The 18036-nt window shown below is 45.3% G+C and overlaps 2 protein-coding genes across 3 annotated transcripts in view; one reads left to right on the top strand and one right to left on the bottom strand.

Annotated features, from left to right (window-relative positions):
* The window catches only part of slc37a3 (solute carrier family 37 member 3), a 47399-nt gene extending 35659 nt beyond the window's left edge, over positions 1 to 11740 (top strand). For both annotated transcript variants that reach the window (XM_076296178.1, XM_076296179.1), the window contains 6 exons: positions 6165 to 6306; positions 7008 to 7109; positions 7844 to 7891; positions 8325 to 8476; positions 9688 to 9753; positions 9902 to 11740. In XM_076296178.1, coding sequence (XP_076152293.1) covers positions 6165 to 6306; positions 7008 to 7109; positions 7844 to 7891; positions 8325 to 8476; positions 9688 to 9753; positions 9902 to 9994 — 603 coding nt within the window. In that variant the 3' untranslated portion in view covers positions 9995 to 11740. The remainder of the gene's footprint in view (positions 1 to 6164; positions 6307 to 7007; positions 7110 to 7843; positions 7892 to 8324; positions 8477 to 9687; positions 9754 to 9901) is intronic.
* A 282-nt stretch (positions 11741 to 12022) lies between these two features.
* cdkn1d (cyclin-dependent kinase inhibitor 1D) lies at positions 12023 to 17775 on the bottom strand. Its single transcript, XM_076296177.1, has 3 exons — positions 17213 to 17775; positions 15178 to 15653; positions 12023 to 14649 (listed from the first exon to the last, which is right to left on the bottom strand). Exons 2-3 carry the CDS (start codon positions 15647 to 15649, stop codon positions 14591 to 14593), a joined length of 531 nt encoding a protein of 176 aa, XP_076152292.1. The 5' UTR covers positions 15650 to 15653; positions 17213 to 17775; the 3' UTR covers positions 12023 to 14590.
* Between the last annotated feature and the right edge of the window lie 261 nt (positions 17776 to 18036).

Raw genomic sequence — 18036 nt, 5'->3', positions numbered from 1 at the left:
AATGAAAACGTAGCCATGGCCTATTTGATACACAAACAAGCGGTGTAGCCTACAACGTTACAAATTTGGTAAAATAAAAACAGGAGCATATTTGTTAGCTTTAACTAAAATGTGAACGGTAGAAGCTATAACGTTATGACCATCAACAAGTAACGTTATTCATGCCATGATGGGTTTCATCAGGTCCCTTCACACAGTAGCCTAGGCTATAATCAAGCACCACGCAGTCTGCATTCATAATCTATTCTAGGTGCTTGATTCTATACACCTGTGGAAAGTGACCTAAAGTTGAATAGAACCAGAGCCTAGTATCTGTAGGCCTGATTCTCTGGTTTACGTTAACGTTCTAGTGAAAACGCTGCTGGTTAGTAGGCCTAATGAACAAATGTAACGTTAGTGCATTACGTTTGATTGTTGTTAGCTATTGAAACCTACAGCTAATCGGTCACTGTAAAGTTGACGACATATTAACGTTGATTAACAGTGGGTTTCCTTACATAATACATATCAACGTAGCAAGGTGCTATAACGTCAACTATTTCACTAACGTTAACATTACCTAACGTCATAGATATATATCTGTGACCTAACGTTATAACGTTAGTTTAGTTATTTGTGACCCATCATTTCATACATATAACGCTAACGGTACATAATGTTTGAAGACATAAATGACTTAAATACCAAAAACCTTACCTTGTCTGTAAATAGAGAAATGTGCCTCTGAAGGAGAGTTTTACGAGCAAATAAAGTGACCACGGTACAGCAGGCGAAGACGTTCAGAAGATTCACAGCTCCAGTGGTAGCTCGCGTTCAGCTGTTGATTGCTTTCAGCTGCAGGTCACATCATAATGCTAAAAGTTGCCGCCACGGCGGTCAACGTTAAGTCAATGGGAATTTATTGCTCTTTTATCGTAAATATCTCAAAAAGTATAAAGTTCACAAATGTAAAAATGTCATTGTATAAAAGTAGATATTAAGTAGACATTAAGAGCGTACTTCAGTCCATTTACAAAAGGGTTGACTCAATGCCATTTCAATATAGTAGCCGCACAAAATAAAGATTAGCCGTGTGTGTGACAAGGTGGACCCACATGTGATCATGTGACTTGCTCTGCTGCAGCCAGGGGCTTCTCTCGTGTTTTTCCCTCCTAAGTCATTTAAATACTCGATAATGTCAATTTGCACATTGTTAAAACAACAATCGTGATATTATCGCAGACAAGATATATCGACCACCCCCCTACTAGGGTTGTGGTTACGGTTAGGGTTAGGTGCCTTGAAGTCGACGGTCGCAGCGGTGCCTTGAAGTCGACAGTGGGGGCTGAAAACACCATCGAGCATACGTACGCACACATATACACACACATTTACTCTCCATTCCACACATACACACACACACACTAACACACACAAAATCAACAACATATTCACTTATACATGCAATTACATGCATAGTCACAGTTGTACAAAGAGGCATTCTCTCTCTCTCTCTCTCTGTGTGTGCGTGCGTGTGTGTGTGTGTGTGTGTGTGCAGTATTCTCTGGCGTACACATGTCTGAAGCTGGTCAACTACTCATTCTCTCTCTCTCTCTCTCTCTCCCTCTCTCTCTCTCTCTCTCTGTGTGTGCGAGCGTGCGTGTGTGTGTGTGTGTGCAGTATTCTCTGGCGTACGCATGTCTGAAGCTGGTCAACTACTCATTCTCTCTCTCTCTCTCTGTGTGCGTGTGTGTGTGTGTGTGTGTGTGTGCAGTATTCTCTGGCGTACGCATGTCTGAAGCTGGTCAACTACTCATTCTCTCTCTCTCTCTCTCTCTCTCTCTCTCTCTCTTATGGCAAGCCGATTGAGCATTTATTCAGATATCTTGATATCAGGCATAATTGTCATGTACATGCAAGCCATTTCTGTCCACTAGTTAACTAGTGAGCCATTTCTGTGTGAACTAGTTAACTAGTGACAGCCAAAATGCTCACTAGTTAACTAGTAAGGCCCAAATTCTCTCTAGTTAACTAGTTCATATGTTTCATATCTTACTAGTTAACTAGTAATGCTCAGCATGTTCACTAGTTAACTAGTGGACACTGAAATGTGCACTAGTTAACTAGTTTAAAGACTTCTATATTTTACTAGTCAACTAGTAAGGTACAAAAATGTTTACTAGCTGACTACTGAATGTCAAATTCCCACTTGTTAACTTCTATGTAATTTGGCCACCCGCTTGGGCATTTATTCTGATACCTTGATATCAGGCCAACATGCAAGCCATTTTTGTCAACTAGTTAACTAGTGAGCCATGTTTGTGCACACTAGTTAACTAGTGACAGCATAAATGCCCACTAGTTAACTAGTGAACACATATTAGCTTCACTAGTTAACTAGTGAGAGCCAGAAATGTCCACTAGTTAACTAGTAAAGGCCAAAATGCATACCAGTCAGCTAGTTGAAGGCTTATGGGTCTCACTAGTTAACTAGTGACAGCCAAAAATGTGCACATGTTTACTAGTGAAGGCAAAACTCCTCACTAGTTAACTAGTTGGAGTAGGTCAATGTCACTAGTTAACTAGTGAACCATAAATGGCTTACTAGCTAGCTAGGTGATGGCAGCAGGCTCACTAGTTAACTAGTTGATGCATCCTTTGTCCAAACTAGTTAACTAGTGAGGTCATAAATGTATACTAGTAAACTAGTTGAAGCCTAAATTCACACTAGTCAGCTAGTGGCGCAGAATTAAAATTAGGAGGCGGAGAACTCTGGAAATTGAGGCTTTCTATTGGCTCCCTATGTCCAAATAGAACATGACAACCAATCACAGTGCAGAATTTCACGAAATCCCACCCACAACATTTGCATGTGGCACACAAGTTAACATGCTGGCCAAAGGAACTTTAACTAGTAAACTAGTGGCTTCAATGTGACACTTACATGTAAACTAGTGAAGGCAGAACTGCTCACTAGTTAACTAGTGAAGACACAAATGCCCACTAGTTAACTAGTGAGGTCTAAAAAGTGTCACTAGTTTACTAGTGTGCACCAAAACACCCACTAGTGAACTAGTGATGGCAATTTCCATTCGACTAGTTAACTAGTGAGGTGCAAAAAGTGTCACTAGTTTACTAGTGTGCCCCAAAATGCCCACTAGTTAACTAGTGAAGGCCATTTCAGCCCCACTAGTTAACTAGTGAGATGCCAAAATGGTCACTTGTTAACATGTAAAGGCCATAATACCCACTAGTTTACTAGTGAGGGTGTTGTGGGCCTTACTAGTTAACTAGTGGCATGTATATTTTGTTCACTAGTTAACTAGTTACACCTAAAAAGAGAAACAAGCTGACCATTTTTGTCCACTAGTTAACTAGTGGAACAATTGAAGTCTCACTAGTTTGCATGTGTGGCAGTGAAGCAGCTCACTAGTTAACTAGTGCCTGAAACGGCTATTATGCAAATTCTAATGAGAGGGTGGGTAGAAGACTCCTATTGGGTATTATGTAAGAATCCCACCCAGTCTAAATGTAAATTTACTGTTCATAGCCTCGCGATCAGGTCCTGATGGGTGCCCCTAGTGGCTAAAGTGACACACTGCTTTGCAACGGTACTTCAGTATAGATAGTAAAGCAGAGCCTGCAGTATGCAGTATCTCATATTCTGTCAAAATGGTTTTTAATAATAACAGGGAAACCCCATGCTTTAACAAGTGTGCTCTTAGTGATCTACACCAAAGATTCAAGGGATCGATTTTAATATTATTCTTTGTTTATTGTTGCTAGGCAACCACAGACATAAATGCATCCATTTCAGTTGCACTTTTCTGATTAATAACCGAAAAACCGTACACATTAACTGCACATGGTTTCAAAAGTAATTAAAAGCTCAAAGATCAAGATAAAAATTTCATGCACTTCTAAGGAATTGAACCCTGGTCTTCCACATGATCTCCTGCTGCTTAACCACTTGAGCTAGTCTTGCCACATAAGCAAAGCTATCGTCAATGTTCATGTTACTGAAACGTTTTGTTGCTAGGCAACCATATACAAATGCCTCCAGTTTTATCACGATTTTCAGACTAATAACTGAAAAACTAAAGATTGTACACATTAACTGAACGAAGATTACAGCAATACACCATAACTTTGTCACTAGACATGTTATCAAAACATATTTTTATGCTCAAACGATCTTAGTTTATAAAAGTTTGCTCTTAGAACAGCCTGGACGAAGTCAGCCATGTTTTCTAGGTTTCTGAGTCCTAAATGGACCAATCAAAATCCTTGTTCCGCCTTCTTCATTTGCATGCAAGTGCGACATTGCACATTAGTTAACTAGTGAGACAATGTTACGTCCCACTAGTTAACTAGTTGCACAAAATGCCAGCCGTTTGTGTATTTATTCAAATTCCACTAGTTTACTAGTGTGAATGGCATTTTTCTCCTGCTAGTTCATTATGGACAGTGTTTTGTCCTCACTAGCTAACATGTAAGGCTCAAAATGCCCTCTATAAGCTAGTCAAAGGCATTAATAATGCAGATATTCTCACTAGTTAACTAGTGAGCATGTCCTGTTCCATTATTAGTAAACTAGTAAGGCCAAACATGTCAACTAGTTAACTAGTGAAGGCCAATGTGTCACTAGTTAACTAGTAAGAGTACCTTTTGCATTACTAGTGAACTAGATAGCTCCAAAAACAGCCACTAGTGTGTGTCTTGTGCGCACTAGTTAACTAGTGAGCTGCTTTACTGCCACACATGCAAACTAGTGAGACTTAAATTGTTCCACTAGTTAACTAGTGGACAAAAACAGTCAGCTTGTTTGTGTTTTTAGGTGTAACTAGTTAACTAGTGAACAAAATATGCATGCCACTAGTTATCTAGTAAGGCCCACAACACCCTCACTAGTAAACTAGTGGGCATTTTGGCCATTACATGTTAACAAGTGAGCGTTTTGGCATCTCACTAGTTAACTAGTGGGGCTTCAATGGCCTTCACTAGTTAACTAGTGGGCATTTTGGGGCACACTAGTAAACTAGTGACACTTTTTGCACCTCACTAGTTAACTAGTCGAATGGAAATTGCCATGACTAGTTCACTAGTGGGTGTTTTGGTGCACACTAGTAAACTAGTGACACTTTTTAGACCTCACTAGTTAACTAGTGGGCATTTGTGTCTTCACTAGTTAACTAGTGAGCAGTTCTGCCTTCACTAGTTTACATGTAAGTGTCACACTGAAGCCACTAGTTTACTAGCTAGAGTTCCTTTGGCCAGCATGTTAACTTGTGTGCCACATGCAAATGTTGTGGGTGGGATTTCGTGAAATTCTGCACTGTGATTGGTTGTCATGTTCTATTTGGACATAGGGAGCCAATAGAAAGCCTCAATTTCCAGAATTCTCCGCCTCCTAATTTGAATTCTGCGCCACTAGTTGACTAGTGTGAATTTTGTCTTTAACTAGTTTACTAGTATACATTTATGACCTCACTAGTTAACTAGTTTGGACAAATGATTCATCAACTAGTTAACTAGTGAGCCTGCTGCCATCACCTAGCTAGCTAGTAAGCCATTTATGGTTCACTAGTTAACTAGTGACATTGACCTACTGCAACTAGTTAACTAGTGAGGTGTTTTGCCTTCACTAGTAAACATGTGCACATTTTTGGCTGTCACTAGTTAACTAGTGAGACCCAAAAGCCTTCAACTAGCTGACTGGTATGCATTTTAGCCTTTACTAGTTAACTAGTAGACATTTCTGGCTCTCACTAGTTAACTAGTGAAGCTAAAATGTGTTCACTAGTTAACTAGTGAGCCTTTTGGCTCCCACTAGTTAACTAGTGTGCATATTTTGGCCCTCACTAGTTAACTAGATCACACAAACATGGCTCACTAGTTAACTAGTTGACAAAAATGGCTTACATGTACATGACAATTATGCCTGATATCAAGATATCAGAATAAATGCTCAATCAGCTTGCCATACTCTCTCTCTCTGTGTGTGTGTGTGTGTGTGTGTGTGTGTGTGTGCGCGTGCGTGTGTGTGTGTGTGTGTGTGCAGTATTCTCTGGCGTACGCATGTCTGAAGCTGGTCAACTACTCATTCTCTCTCTCTCTCTTTCTCTGTGTGTGTGTGTGTGTGTGTGTGCGCGTGCATGCGTGTGTGTGTGTGTGTGTGTGTGCAGTATTCTCTGGCGTACGCGTGTCTGAAGCTGGTCAACTACTCTTTCTTCTTCTGGCTGCCGTTCTACTTGAGCAACAACTTCGGCTGGCCGGAGGTTCAGGCTGACCGCCTGTCTGTGTGGTACGATGTGGGCGGCATCATAGGTAAGCAGACGCGTGTGTGTGTGTGTGTGTGTGTGTGTGTGTGTGTGTGTGTGTGTGTGTATGGTAGCAGGCTCAGGCTGACCGCCTGTCTGTGTGGTACGATGTGGGCGGCATCATAGGTAAGCAGACGCGCGTGTGTGTGTGTGTGTGTGTGTGTGTGTGTGTGTGTGTGTGTGTGTGTGTGTGTGTGTGTGTGTGTATGGTAGCAGGCTCAGGCTGACCGCCTGTCTGTGTGGTACGATGTGGGCGGCATCATAGGTAAGCAGACGCGTGTGTGTGTGTGTGTGTGTGTGTGTGTGTGTGTGTGTGTGTGTGTGTGTGTGTGTGTGTGTAGCAGGCTCAGGCTGACTGCCTGTCTGTGTGGTACGATGTGGGCGGCATCATAGGTAAGCAGCCGCGCGCGCGGGTGTGTGTGTGTGTGTGTGTGTGTGTGTGTGTGTGTGTGGCAGCAGGCTCAGGCCGACCACCTGTCTGTGTGGTACAACGTAGGGGCTATCATAGCTAAGCAGCTGAATTAGCTGTGTGTGTGTGCGTGTGTGTGTGCGTGTTTGTGGTACGGTCCAGGGTCTGATTTCTGATATGTCTGTCCCCCCCCATCCAGGTGGTACGGTCCAGGGTCTGATTTCTGATATGTCTGTCCCCCCCATCCAGGTGGTACGGTCCAGGGTCTGATTTCTGATATGTCTGTCCCCCCCATCCAGGTGGTACGGTCCAGGGTCTGATTTCTGACATGCTGGGGAAGAGGGCTCCTGTCATTGCAGTCAGCCTCCTCGTAGCCATGGGGGCGCTAGTGGGCTACAGCCGTAAGTCTCCAGCCGCTCACCTCTGATTGGATGCCCAGCCTTTATCCCTGTTCTAATTGGCTGTTCTGCTGACAGTAGTGAGGACTAGGGAACATATTGTGTTGTATCGGAACGTCACATATTACCAAACGTCCCGTATGTCCAACCTCTTACGTGTATGTGTCACTTAATATTAATTTCTATACAAACCAAGACGGCGGATTCCTAAAGAAACGCAAGCACCCACACCATAAGTGTATCTAAATTAGCTACTGTATGTACCAAAAATGACATTTTACCGTGACTCAAAGAGCTGTAAACAGTGTTGTATGGCTGCGTGTACAAATCCGCTTGGAGTTCCAGTGGAATTTTTAATTGCGACGAGAATTCTCGGGCTAACCGTTGATGTGCCGAGAGAAGGTTGGGAATATACACCCACCAGCCCAGCACTAAACTCCGAGCGTGGTAAACAAAATCGGATATTTCAGGCAGTAAAAGCCCCGGTAAGAACCAAACTAGATTTTGTTCAAATCTACACACCTATGGCTACTGAAAAATGTAAGGTTCATTTAGCAAATGTTATTTTGAAGTATTAAAAAACATTGTTGTTTTAGAATTTTCGAACGAAATGGTTGGTAAATGAGTGTGTGTGTGTGTGAGTATATTTATGTGTGTGTGTTGTATGTGTTGCTTCATATTTTCGAACGAAGATAAAGGAGTTACATGAACAAAATGTTGATGTTTTTTTCCTGCAGGTTCTCCAGATGATAAGGTGGTGAATGCAGCCCTGTTGGCTACTACAGGTAAGGACAGACCCCAACACACACACACACACACACACACACACACACACACACACACACACATACTTTTACACACACACATACACACACACACACACATACACACAGACCCCAACATGTTAATGCTTTTATATGAACCTTAGCAGCTGAATTACAGATCCAAACATTAATGGAAGTGTGTTACACATTTAGACAGGTCTGGTCAAACGCAGAATGCATTGTGCTATGTTCATTCTGAACTGCACTAGCATGGCATCATGGCTCCCAGGTAGATACACGCTCTGATCTATTACTGCAGACGTGGAGCAGCACACACACATGCGCTTAGTTCACACAGTTGCAATCCGCGTGAAAGGTTTGTGCACATGCCCAAGACTCAAGATGATGGTAGTGTCGGTGTTACCGTGGTGATGACGATGCTGTTGCCGTGCAGGTTTCTTCATCGGCGGGCCGTCCAACATGATCTCGTCGGCGATCTCGGCGGATCTGGGTCGGCAGGACGCGCTGCAGGGCAGCCAGGAGGCGCTGGCCACCGTCACCGGCATCGTGGACGGAACCGGCAGCATCGGGGCCGCAGCGGGACAGGTGAGGGGAGGGGCGTCATCAGCGTGGGACGGAACTGACTGCAGTGAGGTCATCAGCGTGTGACGGAACTGACTGCAGTGAGGTCATCAGTGTGTGACGGAACTGACTGCAGTGAGGTCATCAGCGTGTGACGGAAATGACTGCAGTGAGGGCATCAGCGTGTGACGGAACTGACTGCAGTGAGGTCATGTGACGGAACTGACTGCAGTGAGGTCATCAGTGTGTGACGGAACTGACTGCAGTGAGGGCATCAGTGTGTGACGGAACTGACTGCAGTGAGGGCATCAGTGTGTGACGGAACTGACTGCAGTGAGGTCATCAGTATGTGACTAGACCAGTAAGGATTTTAGACAGTAGTGGAGAGGGAGTTAGATCCATAGACAGTAAAAGAAATGGACGAACAGACTCCATCATTTTCAATGGGAGGGCACTGACGCAAATTTTTCAGTTGGCTTCCCATTGTACTGCGCAGACTCGCACTTAACTTCACTAAAATCACAAGTTTCCCCATGCTGCTTCCCTATGTTGGAATGCCAACAAATGCACAAACATCGAATGGATACCTTCTTCTTATGTGTGATTTCTGCAACAGTGGTACTGCAAACTTTTTGATCTTTTGTTATTTGATGCTGTAGGGTAGGCGAATGCCACACATGTAAAGAAACCAATTAAACTTCAACCGTGTTCAACGCAAGCAAAATTCTGTGATACGTCCCATGAGTCACGTCAGGTATAGATTGCAGCAGCTATCTAGCTCCTCTCGGCTGACACTAGCAGACCTTGTGGACAGTAGAGTCCTGTCAGCCACAGTCAGCTGCAGTTGATCCCGGATGAGTAAATAAATATGAATTAGTTGATCCAAAGTTGATCCAAAGTTGACCCCGAATAAGCCTAGTTTGTCCCACTGTTTTTGGACAGGAAGGAATGCGCACATCCAGAATCACACTTCTTTAGTACAGGGCTGACTGCAGTGAGGTCACCGGTAACAGGTGTCTCTGATTGCGTGTTGTGTTGCTGTCACTCCCCCATAGACAGTAAACGTGCTGCTCCCCCCCCCCCCCCACCACCACCACCACCAATATGGCGGCCGCGTTTACGATGCCACCTAATAGAACTCAACAGTCAATGCGGTATCTAGCTTTCTAATATCTATGGGACAGACTGCAATGAGGTCAACAGTGTGTGACAGGAGTATCTTTTCCTCTTCCTAGTATCTGGTGTCTCTGATTGAGAGCAAGCTGAACTGGATGTGGGTGTTCTACTTCTTTGTGCTCATGGTGAGTAGCTCTCTCCCTCTCTTTCTCTCTCACTCTCTCTCCCTCCTCACCTACACATACACACACCTGTAGCATTTACAGAAGTAGTGGTAGAATGCTAACCTGTTTGTTGTCTAGATAATGACGCCTGTGTTGTGTGCTGCTGCAGACAGGGGGCAGTGTGCTGTTCATCTTTCCTCTAATCGTGGGGGAGCTGCGCTCCATGTGTCGAGACCGGCAGGCGCAGGCGAGCCAGCTGTGACGCTCCCGCACGCTACGGGTCGCTACGGTGACCCGTGATGCAGCGAGCCTCTTCCATTACCACTAAGGTGCCAACGCTGTGTGTTGGTGCGAAACAGTGATTAAGTGTCTGCACTGCAGTGGAAAATCACCATCTGCCCTGTTGCCTCTTCTGAAAATCATCATCTGTCCTGTTACCTCTTCTGAAAATCACCATCTGTCCTGTTGGATCTTCTGAAAATCATCATCTGTCCTGTTATTCTGAAAATCATCATCTGTCCTGTTACCTCTTCTGAAAATCATCATCTGTCCTGTTGCCTCTTCTGAAAATCATCATCTGTCCTGTTACCTCTTCTGAAAATCATCATCTGTCCTGTTACTCTGAAAATCATCACCTGTCCTGTTACCTCTTCTGAAAATCATCATCTGTCCTGTTGCCTCTTCTGGGGGGAGGTCTTTTAATCTGATTGTCTTCCGTTTGTATCAGCAGCTCTCCACCAATCACTGCGTACCCTCACAGCTCTCCACCAATCACTGCGCCTGATTCCAACACCTACACCCTCACACCCTAATGCCAACACCCGTATGCCCAACATTGTTAGCCCTACACCCTCACATCCTCATGCCCAACACCACTGGCCATCTGACCACTTGTGCCACTACCCTAGAGGGCCACTAGAGGGCAGTCTCATTGAACGTCTCACACACATACACTACACAGTAGATGGGAGCCGCAACCTCACTGCCAGGATGTAGTCTACTTAGAACAGACTTCTGCTTGATGTGATTGATTGTGTGCTAAAGATGTGACCTCATCGTACACACACACACACTTGCACTGCAGTATAGACGCCCCTTACACAAATAACTGCCTTCACACACACACACTTGCACTGCAGTATAGACGCCCCTTACACAAATAACTGCCTTCACACACACACACTTGCACTGCAGTATAGACGCCCCTTACACAAATAACTGCCTTCACACACACACACACACTTGCACTGCAGTATAGACGCCCCTTACACAAATAACTGCCTTCACACACACACACTCATCTCAGCCTCTCAGGAGGGTTGTAAAGGTTTTTGTACAAATAACCATCTCCTTTTGGTTTTATTTTTTTATGAATGTTTTGTTATATTTGTGGCAATGTAAATAAATTGAACTGAATGTGTCTATGATTAACATCATGCCAATTGCTGTGGGGACATCAGACCTCAGGACTGCCCAGCCATACCGCAGGACTCTACTGGGTTGGGGTTAGTGTGGAGTAGAGGGATCATACCGCAGGACTCTACTGGGTTGGGGTTAGTGTGGAGTAGAGGGATCATACCGCAGGACTCTACTGGGTTGGGGTTAGTGTGGAGTAGAGGGATCATACCGCAGGACTCTACTGGGTTGGGGTTAGTGTTGGAGTAGAGCGTTAATAGCGCAGGACTCTACTGGGTTGGGGTTAGAGTGGAGTAGAGCGTTAATACCGCAGGACTACTGGGTTGGGGTTAGAGTGGAGTAGAGCGTTAATACCGCAGGACTACTGGGTTGGGGTTAGAGTGGAGTAGAGCGTTAATACCGCAGGACTACTGGGTTGGGGTTAGAGTGGAGTAGAGGGATATTGCTGCTGGTCTGGTTTGTCCTGCAGGGCTGCTGCTTGATGTTTACTGTGGAATGGTCTCCTGTTTGCACCCTACAGCAGTGTGATGCTGTCATGACCTGCTAGTTGTGCTTTTCTGTTTTTCAACAAGACATTATGTTTTTATCATCACTTGGGTTTGGCCTCATCATTTTGTGTTAATGATTCTTATGTGTCAGTATATCAACTTGATTGTTTGTGTGAGTGTTTGATATCTCCCTCTGCCAGTGTTCTTATCAAGTCTTGCCACCAGGGGGCCCCAGAGGCTCATGATATTTCAGATTTGATCTCACACCTCTCGTCACGCAGCCAAAACCCCAACACACACGCTCACATAGACACAAATAATTTCTAACATCTACACACATAATCTTGAACTAGCCATAACCCTAACACACACATACAACAGGAGCGTTCAGAGTTTAAACAGTATGATTCTTTATTAAGAACACACAGGATAATGGATCCATTAGAGACCATGTGTACTGCGCCATGTCACTGCTGGGCTCATACAGCCTCAGTGCAGAACACAACGCTGCCATCTGGTGCTCAGGAGTACAATAGCAACATCAGATATAGTCTGCAGCAATACAAGATAGAGAACACTCTTCCGTTCGTTATAGAAATTATATACCTTTATCAAAGCGTATATTCATGCATATCAGTTACATAGAATACTCTGTAGATGAGGTATCAGATGGATAGAATACTCTGTAGATGAGGTATCAGATGCATTGAATACTCTGTAGATGAGGTATCAGATGCATAGAATACTCTGTAGATGAGGTATCAGATGCATTGAATACTCGGTAGATGAGCGTGTACAGGAATAACACAGAAAAAGAGTGTGTGTCTGGTCAGAGTGTGTGTGTGGTCAGAAGACCGCACACGACCAGCGCGGCTTATGTAGTGCAAAGACGACTGGAAACGTCGTCATAGTAACGGAAGATGACTGGAAACGTCATCAGTTAGTTGCGGAAGAATGTCATCAGTTACCTTAGTTACTGAAGGGCATCTGGACCATTTCCCAAAAATATTCTGATAGAATTACATAAATTAGAATATACCTCCATAAACATCTCACACACACACCTCCATAAACATCTCACACACACACACACCTCCATAAACATCTCACACAGACACACACACACAAACAGGCAACATAAAACCACCCAAATAAGAACATATAAAATATATAATTATAATAATATATAATAGCTATAATAATATATGCTACATTTGCATGGCTAAAAGGCACAGACGGGGAGGGGGGGGGGGGGGGGTTATGGTGCAGGGACCCAGACTCAGAGGGTCTCACACACACACACACACACACAGAGAGAGAGGGATGCACAAACATCCCTCCGTACTCTATTAACACGTGCCTTTCCCCCTACACTATTCCTGGGAAAAAACAAAACCAAAACAAATCTGTGAGCCAGTGAAAACAAACAGCCCCCCCCCCCACCCCACACACACACACACACACACACACACACACGACTCAACTCTGGTGTGCAGAAGAGGTTTGGTCTGGGTCTGTAGGTTAGTGTTTTTGTGTGTGGGCGAGAAAAGAAAGAGAGAGACAAGGGTGAGGTAGACAGTTCCGAGTATGGCTATTCATTCAAACGATCAGCTAGAAACAAAAGACCAGAATAATCTCAACTCCACCAAAGGCCTGTGGTCGCAGGGCTGGGCAGGACGAGAGGGGGGAGGAGGGTCGACGAGAAAGAGAGGAGATTCACATGAAATTCAGAATTTCAATTTTTTGGAATATGTCTCTGGTCTAAGAGCAGTGCACAGAACTACAAGAGCAATGCTCCATGCTTTGGTCAACTATTTCAGCTGCCTTAGAAATAAAGGTTCTCTCTCACACACACACCAAAACAGTTTACACAGCTACCGAGCAGAACACCCAAAGCCATTCCCTTCATATAGAAACACTTGCTATGCTACATAGCATATGCTACATCACTAGCAATTATTAGCTTTATGCTACACCGTCAGCAATTATTAGCTTTCTGCTACATCACTAACAATGATTAGCTTTATGCTACACCGTTAGTAATTACTAGCTTTCTGCTACATCACTAGCAATGATATTAGCTTTATGCAACATCATTAGCATGATTAGCTTTATGCTACATCATTAGTATGATTACCTTAAAGCTGACAAACGTGGGACAGACATTGCTACATTGTCAAAAGAAAACGGCTTCAGAAGCCATAAACTCAATATTCTGATGAGAAACGACCAAAGACTGAAGATTATACTAGCTAAAGAGTGCACATACTGTACATACTAGCTAAAGAGTACACATACTGTACATACTAGCTAAAGAGTGCACATACTGTACATACTAGCTAAAGAGTACACATACGTACTCATGGTCCACATTTGCGTTTTGAGCTGCTGGAGCTGAAAAGATGGCCAGGTTACAGATCTGAAGTACCGCAAAAGAAATGAAGCAGCATTAAATATATAGAAGACAGCAGAGTGCAGTGGATTGTTAGAGGTGAGAAGGGTGACTAGTGACCTCTGTCCCCCAGGTCCTGCTGTCATTCTTACACACACACGCACACACACACACACACGCACACGCACACACACACACACACACACACACACACACACATACACACACGCACACACACACACACACACGCACGCACGCACGCACGCACGCAGGGGGTAGTTTGGGGCAAAGAGCATAGTTTGAGGGGTGAGGGTTGTTTACGTTACGAGTGCATTATTGGTTTCACAGTATATCAGATGCTTTGCTTATGCACCAAATAAGCCAGAGAAGAGTCTGATGACATCAGAAGAGGATGAGGGCGTGTCTGACAGTGTAGACAGGAAGTGAGTTCATTCAGACAGGAAGTGAGTCTGCTCAAACAAGGAGTCCACTCAAGTCTTTATGTCCATTTCTTCCGTTGCTATGGTGAGGCTAAGCCACTCCTCCTGTTGCCTAGCTCCTCCTACTGACGTGACATGGACTTGTGATGCAGGCGCCTCCTCTTCCTCACCGTGAAGAAGTCTGCGGACAGAGAGGAAGCACGAGTTACAGCAAGATGAGAGAGAGAGAGAGAGGGATAGAGAGAGAGAGAGAGAGGGATAGAGAGAGAGAGAGAGAGAGAGAGGGATAGAGAGAGAGAGAGAGGGATAGAGAGAGGGATAGAGAGAGATGGGGGGGGAGAGAGAGAGAGGACAGCACAAGTTACAGCAAGATGAGAGAGAGAGAGAGAGAGGGATAGAGAGAGAGAGAGAGGGATAGAGAGAGAGAGAGAGAAATGACAGAGGAGTGGGAGAGGAAGATAGAAGGAGAGAGGAGAGAAATGAGAGAGGAGAGAAATGAGAGGAGTGGAAGAGGAGAAAAGAAGTTGAGGAGAGAAATGAGAGGAGTGGAAGATAGATAGATAGATAGATACTTTATTGATCCCCAGGGGAAATTCAAGAAGAGGAGAATAGAAGTTGAAAGGAGAGAAATGAGAGAGAGAGAGGAGTGGGAGAGGAAGATAGAAGGACAGAGGAGAAGAGAGGGGTTCTGAGGAGGCGGAGCTCTGACCTGTAATGGTGGCCTGTTTGTGTTTGGGTGCCATGGCAACGCTGAGTGCGCTGAAGCTCCTCTTCATGGCCCTGCCATTCCACAGGGGAGGAGTGGCGTTCCCCTCGCTGGAGTGGGTGGGAGAGGAGGAGGAGGAGGAGGAGGTGGAGGAGGAAGAGGAGGAGGTGCCCACCTCACTCCTCCAGCGCCCACTTCCTGCCCTCTTCACCACTCGGCTGTGGTAGAACGCTGGCACATCCTGGCATCGCAGCTCCTCCCACTGCAGGGTGGAGCCGGGGGAGGGGCGATCAGACAGGAAGTCAAAGTCCCAGCGGCGCGTTGCCGTGTCAACGGTCATGCACAGCAGGCGCTGGAATTCCTGCTCGAGCTGCTGGTGGTCGACGGGGCCGAAGAGATTCCGCCGCACGCCACAGCGCCCCCTGGTCTCCTCCACAGGAACTTCAGCGTCCCGCTCAGATAGAGCCATGGCCATGAGTCTGAGGAGAGGAGAGGAGAGGAGGAGAGGAGGGGAGGGGAGGAGAGAGCAGTCAGTTACACAAACACTACAAACTACTGGCAAAAAAACGACCGAATTAATCTGTCAACGATCAATCTGTCAACCTCTAGTAAACACCACTGGACACCCAAAACAAAGTTAAAAAAAACACAGTGTCACACACACACACCAACACGTTTCAGAGGCTCACACAGAGAAAAGTGCCGCTGGGAACCTACTGCACCTGTTCTTATGCACGTGCACATTCAGCGCTTTCCACAGACCCACGTGAATTTTTCGTGTGTTTAGGCGCACGGGGAGACATTCCTGAGCGGACATGCGAGTTCCTACAGTGATCTTCCACCTGAGTGTCGGGATACTCACCAGAGACAAGCGCTCACGAGCGCTAACCTAGAATGGTGAGCCCCATCATAAGCGACACGAGCTTTCAATGAAACCTCCTGCTTTCCGGTTTACTGCTTCCGTCACTGCAGATGTTTACAGAACAGCACAGAAGTTACCTGCGCCTCAGCTGTCGGTCTGTACGGTGAAGAATCTGGCGCATGAACCAGCTCGGGTTGTACTGACGACTCAACGTTCGGTTTGCCTCTCAAATCTGCGCGTTGCCGCCAGTTTTCCCTGGTGATTTTTTTAGTTCAAATATTCAAGTGAGGGTGTGTCGAGTTGAGAACGCGTCAGTAGATAAGCGCTTTTGCAGGATTCAGTTGCTGCGCAAATTTAAGGAGCGCGCGGGGAAAACGGACTTTCGCGTCATAGAGCTGAATTTGGAGTGGAACAAGCCACGTGTGTTGGGTAAACTATGTTCTAAATTCTAAATGGCCGACAGAATCCCATCATAAAACATCGCAGCTATTGGCTCTGACTGCATGATCAACTCAGATTCACTGTTCAAAATTAACTTCATATGGAGAATGATTCCTAGCCTAATCCAATATATTCCAGCTGTAGAACTCGGGGCCGCTCGACACGCCACCCCCCCCCCCCCCGCCTCCGGAGAAAGTTGTTTTCGTGAAGGGAAGTAGGTGCATCGCGCAGAGGATATCAAATTACTACTCCACTTGGTCCTTATGCAGGCTACACACACACCACACACACACACTATGAAACCACACAGTGTTGATAACTAAAAACGGAAGCACATTCAAAAAAGAGAAGGGGCTAAGAGAAGTGTTTTAAAACACATCCAATGGTCTCTGATGTCCGTCAATAGGCTATTAGAACCAAAAACTTATATCCAAAGAAACGCAGTGACGCACTTCCAATCTCACCCAACGTAAGGCAGATACGGGTCAGTCTGGAGTGGACTAACTCGAACCCTCAACCCAGAAAACGAGCCCCTTGACCCAAGCAGGACATACCAACTAGTAACGAGCATTTCATGTGAACTCCAGACTGCGTTCATTATTTTAACGTACGCTTTAACGGCATGCATTAGAGGGGCGTCTGAAATCACATCTCCAGAACTTGACAGGCAGAAGAAACATGTCAGGGCAAAAGCTTTTGTAATTATATTCGATGGGGAAACATATTTGGACTCACCGGTCACGCTGAAGCTCGTGGATAGTATTTGCAGGTTGACAGGTAACTCGAGGAAGTGTGCGTGAAGTTCACGTAAATCGTGAAGTCGTTTGTGCAGGTACACCTCGTAAACAACCAGCACTCAAACTCAGTGATGCTGCCGAACGCAGACGAACTAGCTTGTAATATTGCCTACTTAATCCCAAACTGGTTTGTTTTGGATGTCGGGGAGCGTGGGACATCCCACCATAAAGGATTACCACGCGATAAATAGCAGAACAATTGGTATTTAAGGCTGGGTCACTGGAACAACAACAGCAACGCCCAACGCAGCATCCGCGGATTATCCGAAGAATGATTCCTTTATGCTGCAGTCTCTTGCGCCTTGCTGTTGAAGAAGGTTGTCTGAATACTTTGGAACTGTCTTAGTTTTGAGTCACCATTACACGCTCGGTAGTGCAATCAAACCAGCTCCGCGCACTGACGCCTGTTGCCTGCTGAGGTTGTATTGAACTGTGGGGACTCACTCTCTAGCGCTGCCTGTACGCACATACGCACACGGCCCGAGCATTGGTAAGCAGCGCTGGCAGCAGAAGTAGGTCAAATCTCTGGTGCGGGCGGGGCGTTCCTTCAGCGGACTGTGTGACACACATTCTCGTGTTTTGCTTCCATCACGTTCTGCTTGGGCGTAGTGCCAGCGCTTCGAGTCACGTTGCCGTGCAACGTGACATTCTAGGTTAACTGAACAAATTCTCCCGCAATTTTTGTGATGGCACTTCAAACCTCAAACTAAATCCAAGACTTAAAAGTTACCTATTATCATTCATTTTTCCAATTAAGCTCAA

The sequence above is a fragment of the Alosa pseudoharengus genome, unplaced genomic scaffold, assembly GCF_046254945.1.
Source record: "Alosa pseudoharengus isolate Yale_2024_CS ecotype anadromous, Long Island Sound unplaced genomic scaffold, YU_APseudo_1.1 YU_APseudo_1.1_scf_20, whole genome shotgun sequence".
NCBI lineage: Eukaryota > Metazoa > Chordata > Actinopteri > Clupeiformes > Clupeidae > Alosa > Alosa pseudoharengus.
Note: the sequence above shows the minus strand (reverse complement) of the source record. Positions and strands in the feature narration are given on the sequence as shown.

Coding starts and splice junctions, on each gene's coding strand:
- cdkn1d (XM_076296177.1), bottom strand. CDS start 15,649: ATGGCCATGGCTCTATCTGAGCGGGACGCTGAAGTTCCTGTGGAGGAG. Junction 14,650..15,177: donor CAAACAGGCCACCATTACAG/GTCAGAGCTCCG, acceptor CTCTGTCCGCAG/ACTTCTTCACGGTGAGGAAG.